The sequence below is a fragment of the Numenius arquata genome, chromosome 6 (genome assembly GCF_964106895.1).
Source record: "Numenius arquata chromosome 6, bNumArq3.hap1.1, whole genome shotgun sequence".
NCBI lineage: Eukaryota > Metazoa > Chordata > Aves > Charadriiformes > Scolopacidae > Numenius > Numenius arquata.
In genome coordinates this window covers 24,260,160-24,273,950 of record NC_133581.1, presented here as the reverse complement: position 1 = coordinate 24,273,950, position 13,791 = coordinate 24,260,160, and the positions used below count along the sequence as shown (strand labels likewise).

At 36.5% G+C, this 13,791-nt stretch overlaps 1 protein-coding gene across 1 annotated transcript in view; it reads left to right on the top strand.

The window, feature by feature from the left end:
• Positions 1-13,410, top strand: part of SPON1 (spondin 1) — a 188,115-nt gene extending 174,705 nt beyond the window's left edge. Inside the window, exons 8-16 of the mRNA XM_074149656.1 lie at positions 6,546-6,747; positions 7,841-7,981; positions 8,321-8,396; positions 8,822-9,004; positions 9,344-9,514; positions 9,627-9,794; positions 10,664-10,828; positions 12,124-12,387; positions 13,247-13,410. Coding sequence (XP_074005757.1) covers positions 6,546-6,747; positions 7,841-7,981; positions 8,321-8,396; positions 8,822-9,004; positions 9,344-9,514; positions 9,627-9,794; positions 10,664-10,828; positions 12,124-12,387; positions 13,247-13,410 — 1,534 coding nt within the window. The remainder of the gene's footprint in view (positions 1-6,545; positions 6,748-7,840; positions 7,982-8,320; positions 8,397-8,821; positions 9,005-9,343; positions 9,515-9,626; positions 9,795-10,663; positions 10,829-12,123; positions 12,388-13,246) is intronic.
• The last annotated feature ends 381 nt before the right edge of the window (positions 13,411-13,791 follow it).

Genomic DNA, 13,791 nt, shown 5'->3' with positions numbered 1-13,791 from the left:
TCTCTCTCTCCTAGCATGAAGTCACTTACTATTATAACATATTGTGTTTACCTGAGTCTTTGCATTTATAGTTATATACGTTTATTGAGTGTTGACTAAAAAAACCTAATCACAAAACTACATCATTCTTATAGAAAGAATTAACGTATTAAGTGTTATGTGTATTATTGAGACTTAGGGAAACTTCATTGTTTGACAGATGGTCTGACACCCACATTAAGAAATTCATAATTCGATCTCAAAAAAGTAAGGAAGAACATATGTGTTTGTTGGAAAAGAAAAAAAAATTGTATCGATCATTTTTTGTCAGAGCAAGCACATATGGCAGTTCCATTTTCTATCACTTACCATTTACTTTCTGTTTAAAATTCAAATGTCACTAGGCAAGGAAAAAAAGTCGAGTATTAAAACATAGAAAAGATTTAACTAAGAACAATCACTGCAAGAACTTTATACTAATTGTTCATGGAAATTAATGGCCATCCAATTAAATCAAACTTACTCATCCCATTTTATTCTTGCTTTTGTTTTCTTTACATGTTCCTCCCATTGGTAGTTACTGTTTTATGATTATTTCCCAACCATCTGTTGTCTTTCCTTGAGCCAAAATAATTTCCCTTTATAATTTCATGAGTAATCGTGTATGCATTATTTTCACGCAATTATATGTCTACTTACTAATCCTAACTCCTCATTCCTGTGCAAATACTGAGTAACTTTAAAAAATTGCCATTTAAATTTCTATTGAACAGAAATCTGTATGCAAAATTTCAAACTTCCAATTGTTATCTCCATTGTTATTAATGTAATGATAATTAAACATTTACTCTAATTCACATCTCCAGACACCAAAAGGCATATGTAGTTTAGACAGATATAGATGCTGAATGAAATGGAATGTCTATTGTATTAAAAAATGTGGTGAGATGTTGGACATCTTCAGAGATTACATTGGGACCAGGGAAATGTAAAATGAAATTCTGAGCTTTTAACACTTGCAAAATAAATGGGTTTGAAATGTATAACAATACTATTTAAAAATATTTGAAAGGAATTTTAAGGAATATCTATATTTTGTAGATATTCCAGTAAATAGCCTCGTAGTAATTTTTGTTAAAAGGCAATATTTGCTGTAATCTAACACTCAGCATAAAACTGATAGCAAACCACCATTCATTGCTAAAACAGTCTCATAAATAATTCTGTGCTGTTTATCTGATACCGTTAATAGGAGAGGAAAGGATCAGAAATCTGGCTGTGATGGCTCTTACGCTGTGTTGAAGAACTGATCTCTCAACACTGTTTCTTGAGACAAACAGGGCATGGTCAGGGCTTGGTAGATTAGCCAGGCGAACTGGAGATATAAAGCAACACCTCTTACAACATCCCATAGGATTTTCATTGTAAATATAGCTGTAATTGCTCTCGGCAGACAATTTGTAGACCCAAAGCTCCTAGGAAGTGAAGAAGAGAGAAGTTTCCTGAAGTTGTACAGTTGGAGCCCTTTGGCTTTGTAGTCAGCCTGGCCTGGATAAAAATGCAGTAATGCCATAAATTGCAAAAGGATTCCTGAAACATATTTTAATTGTAAATGCACAGTAAGTGATCTAAGTGACATGAAGTTATTCTAAACAGGACCGAGTGTTGCCAGCACCATGTGGTATAACCACACCTAACTGGTTTGTGACAACCTGCAAAGAACACCAAAAAAAATCAGCAGTTTTCAGAAACTGCAATCCTAACTTGAGATATCTGAGAATTTTTTTCAGCGAGGAGAGCCTGTTCTCTCCAGAGCCATTCTGAAGGTATTAAATCATATAGTTGGTATACTAATGAATAATATTATCTAAAGTAGCAATCCAGGTATGTTTAGATGACAGTATGAAAACGTCTGAAAGATATGCTGCACAAAGTCACTTCCTTTTGTAATGCTTTTCAAAAGTACTCAGATTAATGATATTTTAGAACAGCATTTGTTCTGATTAGTGGTTGTAATGTCAGTGGTAATGATGTAGCCCCTTAGTTGTGTGTGCAATTACATATCCCTCTCTTTTAGCTGGTTTTCTCATTTTAAAACATACAGCAAAGTAAGAGGTAGTCATGCAGGCCTTTTAGTGTCCAAAAGGTAAATGGATAAAATTTGTTGTGTCTTTCTTTTTTCTTTCATTATGAAACAAAATAGCCAAACTCTGTCACCTCGTCTAATTTGGTGTTCAGAGGCAAAAACAGCTTGGCACTGAAGTGCTTTTCAACTTTTCATATGGATGTCAGGCAAATTTCATTGACTTAGTGTTCATTTTATTGTAGGTGGTGGTTTTTTAACTCTGGCTCTTTTGGGACATGCACTTGTTTAAATTATTCATTACGTTAAATGCTTGCCTGCCCTGAATTTAAGCAGAACTTAAGAAGGATCCTCCCCCTCCTTCTGTGCAACTCTGAAATTCTGTTTTTATGTTCAGGTGTTGATATCTCCTCATAAAACTTTGTTGTCCATGTAACGGTTCTAATTCTTTTGCATCACTTCCTAAATGGTTTTCTTAATAATACATCAGTTAAATATGCATCTAATTTGTTCTATTAGTTGCAGACTTCTAGGAGAGTAGTATTTTCTATTCAGTTTTAGATCTTCATTTTCTTCATTTCTTTTCTTTGATGCTAGTGCACTTTCCAGGATGTTAAGATTTTAAAGTTTATGTACTAAAGCAGATGTTGTGTAGGTGCTGCTGGTAGGCAGGAGGTGCAGAGCTGGAAGTTCAAGGGTGTGAAATATGTTTGCATGCTCATGTTATTTGTATCAATAGTGAAAAGTTCTAAAGATGAATAAGAAGTAGATTGTTCATCCTAGACAGTGTATATGTGATGTAGTGTAAGCCTCAAAAAAAAAGAAGGATGTCCCTTTTGCTGACTAGAGGTATAATAGGCAATTCATTTACTATTTCCCTAAAATATGCAGTTTTCATTATCTATGTAATCTGCTAAATTCTCAGCTTAAAAAAATAGTGTTTTTATATCATCAGCACGACCCAGAACTGATGCTACACAAGGGGCAATGTGGGTCACTACCTACTCAGCTCAACTAGCTCAACTACCTACCTCCTCCAGTAGTCATCAGACTTGGACTGGGGTCTCTTGCGTGTACACTTTTGTCTTCTTATCTGAAAAGGCTACTACATTATCTTCAGCACAAGTGAGATCAGATCCTGGTATACTCAAATGAATCTGGTATCCTGACTCTAGTAGTAGGCTTAGGACAATTACAACTTAATACAGCTCTGTGAAGAAACCTGGAAAGGTATATGCTATTTCTAACTACCATGCGCTCCATGTAGTTATTAAACCCATGGAATCAATCAGATATTTTCCCCCCAGTGTAAAATATATGACTACCTGAATTAGAATTTTATTTCAAACAGCTACTATAATAATTAGTATTTTATGCTCTCCTGTTCTCTCTAATATGCCAACTTAATCACAACATTACTTTTTACCCACAACTGAAGTCAGAACTCTGATAACTATGAAGCACTGCACAAAGTCAATATTTCTGAAGATGTTTCAGGCTATTGGCTTTTCCTCCACTGCTGCATAACAAGCATCTAATGCACTGTTTTAATTTATTTGAAAAAAATTATTTGCATTTGTGCTGCCACAGCTAGAATCACTTCTAGTGGCCAGTCTAGTGAGTTTAGCAGCTAGCAAGAGATTCTCTGCAGTACATGGCACTTTGCAGTGGAAAAACAGGTGCTCTTCATGGTCAAATCTGTCCTTACATAATAGGCTTTTGTGTTGCTGGAAAATGCTTTATGCATGGGTGAAGCAAATTGCTTTCTTATATGAATATAGTACACATGGCATCCAGTAGTAAAATTCACAGTGATTCCAACCATACAGTCTCAACCCTATCAGTTATTTTATTTGTTGAGCTAGTTAGTTAGTATCATAGAGACAAAGAGTCCATGCTCGAGCTGCCTTTTTCTACTTCTTCTCCTTTCATACTGATCAAATATTAAACCAAAAGGTAACCTCAAAGTTTTAGTCTGAAAAATATTATTTTTACTATTTCTATCCAGTAACTCTCCACAACCACCTTACCTATGTGTGCTCTGTTACCTTTTATGGGGATAGCAGTAGAACACAACAGTATTGATTCAACCCTCAAAAATATGTCTTGCAGCAAGTTGAGTTTTCTGTTGGCTTGTCAAAGACTTTCTTAACCCCCCTCCCAACTCTCAGCAGTGATAGCGACTAGATTGTCACTTAGGGAAAAAAACTTGTAAAGCAAAATCATGTTTCTGCTCTTTCAACCTTAAAAAACCCCCCAAACCTCCAAAAAAACCAGAACAAAACAACAGTGGGGAAAAGAGCATTTTCTTATGCTTCCCAGTGTATGGCATCCCTATAGCTAGAGATCCAAATCATGCTGGAAAAAAAGAAAATAGAATGAAAAAGAAAATGGAAAACATTAGGATGCAGGATACTATCTAGTACCTTGCTTCACTCTGTACTACGTGACAGGAATTGTCAGCAGCCGGATTGGGCTCACAGTGGAAAAGTACTGTCTGCTTCAGCCGAAAGCAGGATTCCCCAGCCCTATGGGGCTCTCAAGCTTGTCACCCAGACCTTACCTAATGTTTAGGATTTGCTTTGCAACTTGTATTCACCACTGTTTTTATGCATGCACATGTGTAGTGGAAGGAAAACACATAGTTGTCTCTGACAGGAAATTCACATCAGTTACAAACTTTAGGCTTTTCCTGGGAGCATTACCAAACGTGCTCAACCTGTCACAGAAGAACAATTTCTTAAAGTTTAAAAGCCTTAAAATGGGACTATATACTTGTATTGCAAGCAGAGATAAAGAAGATAATCTACATTCCTATTTTATCAAGCATGTTAAAAATACAGTTATGAAAAAGGTCAGGTTTAGGGTGCACTTGAATACATTTTTACACTAATTTCCTTCAGGAAGATCCATAGGCCAATCTTAGGACACTTAAGCCAGATGTGTTGTTGAAGTATCCGTTGAAGGATTTAGCTTCCTGCCAGCTTCATAAATTCATCATTCATGTGGATACTGGAAACATTTGAAATTTATCATTTTATTAAAAAAAAAATAAAATACCAAAGATCTCTGTTGTATAAGGCCAATCAGTGCTTATCCCTATGCCTAGGTAGTAGTTATTGACTATGCCTTAGATCAGCCCATTTCCTTAATTACAGCAACTCAGGAAGGACTCTGAGTGTTAGTTAGTTACTTAGACATCTTACATTTGAAACAGCATGCTAACTACTCAAAATCATTGGCTTTGGGCTGTTTTGGTTTTTTCCTAATGTGCTGAGAAGTGCAGCACATCAGAAAAAATTTTGAAATGAGAAAAATTTCTGAGAAGTTTTTCTAATGAGCCAGAAATATTACACAAACGAAATACCACAGTTTCACAGGGACACAAGCATTTATAGGAAGAATAAACTCCTTACGACTAGAGAGGAACAGTGTATGTGCATTATATATACGCAGCTACCTAACCCAAAATAGGAAGATGAATAACACTGTAAAAAAAACTTACATTAAAAATAAGCATAATGTTTAGGTGCTCATAAAGCAGTATGTTTTGGCATAAAAATTGAAAAAAACAAACCAACTTGATTCTGTATTGATCCAAGTCCTGTAACTGAAGAAAACTTGGGTTGATATCAGACCAGTACTTGGTAGAGCAGAATTGCCAAAATCATATTTTAAATCACTCATATTTTAAATCACTCATATTTGTTGTTGCTTGTGAGAAGGATACCATGAAGAGGTCCAGCTTTTCATCTGTGAAGAGAAACCTCCAGTTCAGGTTTTTATTTTCCGTTCTGTTTTCCATTTGTATAGGAATGCCATAGTTGTTCACGAGCGTCATAGAGCACTACGTGATTCAGCATGATTTCTTCCTAAGGGAACGGCTGACAAAGGCTGGATGAACAGAGACGTTTTCACAAACTCTGGCAGACACCTGCAAAAGTCTTGGCTGAACTCTCTAGAGCTGGCAGCGGCCATTAATCTCTCACATACATGAGCACTATAACTCTATTAATGAGTGCTTTTTCACACACATACAGTAGCACTTCCAAGCACTTTTGGTATTGGAATTTGTATTATCTTGAGGGGCAGAGGTTGGTGTCAAAAATATCCCAGCAATCAAAATCTCAGGGTATTTCTCTGCTATTTTACTTCAAGTTTTTTTAAGTGTCGTGACAGATTTTTTTTTTATTATTATTATTATACAACTAAAATATTAGCATGCTCTTGCAGCTCTTTATTGCTACATCTCTCTCACCCATTAAACTGTAAGTCTCCTTGAATGATATCAGAGCAGTTTCTCAGATGGTACATGGAGGCAAAAACTATGAAGTGCTGAAGCCTTGTCCTGCATCTCCATCTCCACATACCAGACAGTGTCATGCCAGTGTTCACTATTTCACAATTTGAAGCAGCAGTTACATTGCCTTCTAACAGCAAACTCAAATTCGTTTGTTAATATCTTCCTATGGCCAATTTGCAGGAGAGCTGCTCCCTCTGCTGAGTTCTCTGTCGACCGTCACCGCCACCTGATGTCCTTCCTCACCATGCTCGGCCCCAGCCCGGACTGGAATGTGGGCCTGTCTGCTGAAGACCTCTGTACCAAGGATTGCGGCTGGGTTCAGAAAGTCGTTCAGGATTTAATACCCTGGGATGCTGGCACAGACAGTGGCGTTACCTATGAGGTATGTGGACTATTTGTAATGTATTTAAAATGTAAAGTTCACCTTAAAGCAGTGATGAATGAAAGCTATTGGGTCCATGGTAACACCATATATGCCTTAATGCTACTCCAGTAAAAATTTTGCTTATAATGGATTAAAAGTCATTTGGACAGATGCTAGCTACAGTTACTGTTAGTCATTATGTCTGAATTTCCTGAACATTATTAATAATGGAATAATATTACATTCACCTGGGATATTATTATATTCACCTCTTGAATAAGTGGAGGACTTGGTTTGCTCAAATCTAAGTGTTAAGGTGTCCAAGCCCTTTGATACACATCTGTGTGCCATCAGCAGCCACATCAACTTGAGTTTTCTACTGTTTCAACTCAATGCCAACTATTCTGCTTGGCACAGAAAACTTAACTATTCCTTACAGCAGGGATTGAAACTTTGGACTCCTCATGAATACGAGACTCTAAAATCATCCATTTTCTCTGTCTCCATCACTCCCTCAGTCTAGGAAGAGATTCACATCATCCTCAGGTAAAGTCCTGTTTTTGACCAAATGAGTTATGTCAAATTACTGAATGGGTTAGGTCTCCATAGGTGACAAGTATACCTACACTATGTGTCTATACAGACCATATAGACAGCTGAAATTAGGTAAGACTAGTTACATCCTCAAATACAACATATATTACACATATTCCATGTACCGTGCACATTTTCAGATGACAGAAGTTGGTTGTTTTTTTCATTCAGACCAGTCTCTTTTGAAGCTAAGGAATTTCTCTAGTTATAGTGCAGTTCTGGAGGCATATTGAATTTTTTTTTTATTAATGTAGTTATCTAACCACACAACAAGGCATATATCTTATTGTGAACCCAGCTTCAGGGTTGAATCCTGTAGTGTTAGAGAAGTGCTTCCTTATAAAAAAAAAAACAACCAAGCAACCCCTTACCATTAAGTACGAATGTACCGAGTTCATCCTATATTCTAATTTCCCAATATAGCATTTCTTAGAAGTTTTAATTTTGGCAGATGAATTGTACTATTAACAATAATTATTAGTTTCCTTTTTAACATTTTTTTTCTTTTTGATTGCAGTCTCCTAACAAACCTACAGTGCCTCAAGAGAAGATCAGACCACTGACAAGCTTAGATCATCCTCAAAGTCCATTTTATGATCCAGAAGGAGGATCTATCAAGCTGGTAGCCAGAGTTGTCATTGAGAGAATTGCACGCAAGGTATAATATATATATATATAAAAACATATCTAAAATTCTCAGCAAGCAAAAAACTCCACTTCATAAATCAAAAAAATCCTTCCTCTCCTCCCAAAATCTACCCACAACAAATATAATGGCAGAAAAGAACTAAAACTGTCTTATTATTTCTCCTACTTCTGGTAATTACTGCATCAGGAGATTCAGTAATTGGGGATTTTTTTTTAAGTATACAAAGGAATTAGAAGAGAAAAAAGTGCTGCAGATGCAACAGTGCCTCACAGTATACTGTTTTAGCCCCTCTCACTGCATACACATATGAGTTTCCTGTATCCAATCTCCACAATAATTTCTTTGCAGGGGGAGCAATGCAATATCGTACCCGATAACATAGATGATATTGTGGCAGATCTAGCACCAGAGGAAAAAGAAGAAGGTACATTTTAAATTAGTTTGTGATGTACTAATTTATATTTGTTTCCATTCTCCACTGTCATTTCTAGATAAAGTACAAAACTGACTTAGAAGCAAAAGCAAAAAAGTGATTTAGGTTTTCATCTTTTCTGGTATCTACTATTAGCCTTCCCCTACACAGCAAAGAAATTGCATGCATACCTGGAAGATGACAATAAAAATAAAAAGCAGTAAGAGAAGCCTTTGGGGGGTTCAAATAATTTTATTTTTTTTTTTAAAATTAAAGTTGGCAATTAGTCATTTTTTTTCCTTTGGGTTAAAAATGGAGAAGATAGAGTGCAGGATGAAAGAATTTATCCTATTAGCATCTAAAGTAGTCACCAGCCAAGTAAAGAGAAGCAAATGGAGGACAATCTATTTTTAATGTTCACTGCCTTTTCTTTTTAGATGATACCCCTGAGACATGTATATATTCCAACTGGTCCCCGTGGTCAGCCTGCAGCTCTTCCACCTGTGAAAAGGGCAAGAGGATGAGGCAGAGAATGCTTAAAGCTCAGCTGGACCTCAGTGTGCCCTGCCCAGATACCCAAGATTTTCAGCCATGCATGGGTCCAGGCTGCAGTGATGAAGGTAATCAAGAGGAAAGAGTGGAGGAGAAAAACACCTTGTAGTGTTTATTTTTCCTTTAAAGTTCTTAAAGCTGTTGGTTGCTGTGTGATTTGGGTTACGGCAAACAGAGGAATAATTGCTGAAGAACACAAATGGAAACTCTCTCTGGTCAATTCTGCAGTTCATTTGGGTTGGTGCATGCAGTACGCAGAAGTATAAAGGAAAGGAGTAAGGTAAGCAACAGAGGAGAGGAGAGAATGTTAGAGGCAGCATAAAGTGATACTGCACACAAATAAGCAGCTACAGATTTATCAGCAATTCTGTTGATATTAGCAATTGAAATGGTTCTCTGTATTTTAGATGGTTCCACTTGTATGATGTCTGACTGGATTACATGGTCCCCCTGTAGTGTTTCCTGTGGAATGGGAACGCGATCTAGAGAGAGATATGTAAAACAATTCCCTGAAGATGGCTCTATGTGCAAAGTGCCTACTGAAGAGACCGAGAAATGTATTGTAAATGAGGAATGTTGTAAGTATTTTATTTAGCTTTGTAAAATCCAGCCAATAGCAGAAGCACTGCCCAAACCATTTTTTTATATGAGCTCTACTAGCAAACCATTTTCTCCCTCCATTTTGAATAGCCCCAAGCAGCTGCCTTGTCACGGAATGGGGAGAGTGGGATGAATGCAGTGCCAGCTGTGGCACAGGGATGAAGAGACGGCACAGAATGATCAAGATGACTCCTGCTGATGGATCCATGTGCAAGGCAGAAACTACAGAGGCTGAGAAATGCATGATGCCAGAATGCCGTAAGTGTCCATGAGCTTCTCTCCTCAGCTACAAAGAGCGGCATCATTTCTAACACATTGCTCCATCACACAAAGAATATAGCTACACCAGAAGCACTGTTGCTTTTTCTTCTTCTCCTTAGAATTAGATCCCTTAGGGAACGTGCATTAAATACCACGTTCACCATCAAAAGTATCCGTAAAATTATTCAGTGGTATCCTATTACTATAATACCCACACAGTGATGTGTATGTTAGCAAGCCATACCTAAGCAACTCTAATTTATGGAATATGAGGTATATTTAATTATCAGGCTACAATAAAATAGTGTCCTCTCCTTTTAGCTCATGAACAGTTCAGAAATTGAGGTGCTCCTTTTGTGCAGTCAGCCAGTCTCACCCTTACTGTGACTTAATATTGTTTTTAATTTCTTAAGAAATGTTAAGATTTTCATCAAATAATGAAATAATTAAGTTTAAGAAGATTTTTGGTAGATAAAATGTGGAAGTATCACATTTTAGACTATATTAATTTGACCTCCGGTTCTGTCCACTGCAACGATCGAGGTTTTTTCACAGGAGTTTTGATTGAAGCATACCTTCTTAAACTGTTTATTCCCCTGAAGCACTGGGACTCTGCAGATATGAATAAGATTTAGAAAAAGATAGCAAAGTAAAGGTATTAAAACCAAGCAAACCTTTCAATTTAATATATTGTTTTCAGAGCATCGGCAATATTGTTCAGCTTGTGATTCATTTTGTCCGAAGTGACAACAAAATATAATTGGTTGATGACAGATAAAACATTTTCCACCTGTATTATTTTCAAAATGTATACCTTTGTAATTTATATATAATGAGAATTCATTACTTTTTTATTTTCTTATTAGATACTATCCCCTGCCTACTCTCTCCTTGGTCTGAATGGAGTGATTGCAGTGTAACATGTGGGAAGGGAATGCGAACCCGGCAAAGGATGCTGAAATCTGCTGCTGAGCTTGGAGACTGCAATGAGGAGTTGGAACAAGCAGAAAAATGCATGCTGCCCGAATGCCGTAAGTGTGGGAAACTCTCTGGAAAGAGGAGGTTAATTATGTGTGTCACAGTCTATGGGTCAAAACTCTGTCACCAATTTTTAGCATCGCTTCTTAGATAGGAATATTATCAACTGTGGATTTTTTATTTTATTTTAGTATTATTATCATTATGCAGTTTCAGCTATTGAGAGCTGGAATATGACCATGTCTTAATTTCGGCTTGCCTTACTTAACCCTACGCCGATGACCAATGTTGCTTTGGGTATACAGTTTCTGCATATTTAACACACTACAACTTTGGGCAGCAGTTTGTACACTTCCCAATAGTAAATAAGTCAGAATTAAAAACCCTGTTTTTGACTCAAATGCGGAATGTGTGCTAGGAAGGAAGGAGTGAAGGATTAAAATCACCTGTGTTATTCTTTTAGCTCACAGAAAGAGCACAAAAGAGGATCTCTCCATTTTTGATACATCTCTGAACTGTATCGTAGCTGTTTTACTGATCTATGTCTCTTTGCAATCTGGAATATCATATCAGCCAGTGCATGGTACGGAGACAGCTGCATTGATTTTTTTTTTACCTTACTCCACTAAAATCTCCCACTTCTTGGGTGGTGCAAATTGCAGTCTTTTTGAAGCATGATAGCCTAAGGCACTGCTGAATGAATAAGATATGATAGCTTTTAGTGTCCTGTTGCCAGCTGGTTTATGAGCCTTTATAACTAATTACATTATTTTTCACAGAAAGTATTGGTTAAAAAGGCTTTTACACTGTATTTGCTAATTCAGCTTTTCTTGAATAATGTGAAATACATTTTGATTATTATTCACTGGGGCTATAATTTTTAAGTAGTGCTGAAAAATGGAAACTTTTAAGGAATAATGGTATTACTGAATCTTGCTTATTGCATAACACTACCAGTAAAGCAAGGCTTAGATCTCAGGGGTATCAGATTCTTCGTAAATATAACTCAATTTTTAACAGCTTTTCATTTTAAAACAGACATATGGGTGTACAGAATGGAAAACTGAAGAAGGCACAGAAGAATATTTATATGTTCTTTGTAATTTTAGTGATCTGCCAGCACCACTCTCGAAAAAGAAATTGAGGAAGGTGTCAAATAATAGTTTTGCTAGAAATGGACTCCAAATATTTTGATGTGTAGCCTTACCAAATTTATGGAAAAGACTGAAGGCTTAAGTTGCATTCATGTATTTTGGATGTAAAAATTCATTAGGCACATCTGTGTGTTTCTTACTGACCTTGTGTTTAAATCTCACAGCTTTCGTGTAATATTTCTCATTCTTTGCAGCCATCGACTGTGAACTAACAGAGTGGTCCCAGTGGTCCGAATGCAATACTTCATGTGGAAAGGGCCATATGATCAGGACAAGAATGATTAAAATAGAACCACAGTTTGGAGGAACAGCATGCCCAGAAACTGTCCAACGTACAAAATGTCGAGTAAGGAAGTGCCTGAGAGGCCCAGGTATGGAAAAGAGGCGCTGGAAAGAGGCCCGGGAAAAAAGGAGAAGTGAACAAGCAAAAAAAAATATAGATAGTGAGCAATATACAGGTGAGTGTGAAACCATTATTTAGTACGCTTATGTATATTTGTCTTTTCTGCATGACGGGACCTTGTGAGCAGCTCCAATTCATGCTGCAAGAATTACTTTCAGCATTTCAGTCTACGTAAAGTTTTAGCAATGAAGTAAAGCATAGCCACTTCTGGTGTTTGCCTGTCACCAAAAATGAGTGACTTAAGTTTAGGATATGGACAGATATGAGCCTTTCTCCATTGTGCCCTATCACCGAAAATATTTTAGCTTCTTCACTACAAAGTGTGGAATGTGAAAAAAATTAGATTTTAGACCTGGAAAACGACTGATTGCAATTTCTGCAGACCTGGGTGACAATCTTTGCATCCAATTACCTTTGCACTTTGAAAGTATTTGTTCCTGGAAACAACGCTGAATTTCAAAACTTAATTGATTTCCACCTCAATAATTTGATTCAGACTCAGTCTCCTCCGAGAGATCTGCTCGGACTGCATTTCAATAAGGGACAGTATTATCAAGCACTGATGCCTCAAATAAATAAAACATAATATCTTGTGGTATAGTTTACATTATCTGGATAGGAATTACAGCTAAATTGTGATTCACACTTGTCTGACATTTAAAAGTTTCTTAATTTTATGTGTGTTTTATAATGTAGACAGTGAATTTCTTTTTTAATACATTTTTTTCAGTTTGACAAATGCACCTTAATTATACTTAACTGGAGTTTCCTAACTCCTACTGTAATAAACTAGGCAATAAAATGTCTTAGTTTCAAATGATATATGGGTGCACACATGCATAGTGGTACACATATTGAGATATGTAAGTTAGACTGAAATAGTAAAAACTTAATCAAATGACTTATTTTTGCAGTTTGTAGGCTGAAACCATGGACTGCTTGGACAGAATGTTCTACGCTCTGTGGAGGTGGAATTCAGGAACGCTACATGATGGTAAAGAAGAGGTCCAAAAGTACTCAGTTTACTAGTTGCAGAGACAAAAAGGAGCTAAGAGCATGTAATGTTCATCCTTGTTAACGCAAGGCTTCGAAGTGATGCACTCTGAGCTAAATGGAAAGTCAACCTTGGTTTGGTTTTTAAAACAAAAAAAAATATAAAGTGTATAATAGTTTTCATTTTTGCAGTGTGATTTGCTTTTTAGTCTTGCTGGTGCAAGAAATATATTTTATAAATATTTCCTCACAGATTTATGCTGAGAGTAAATCTTTGGTACTCCAGCCAGCCCTTAATGCATAAAAATAGTAAGTCATTATGAGTCATTTAACTAAAATACAGACATATCTGTGGACATGGAATAGCCATATAGAAATACTACTTGTAAAGACATGGGATGCATGCATATTAACATAACTAAGTTAAAGTGACATGTTTCATCTGTGGGGGGATTTCTCTCTCGAT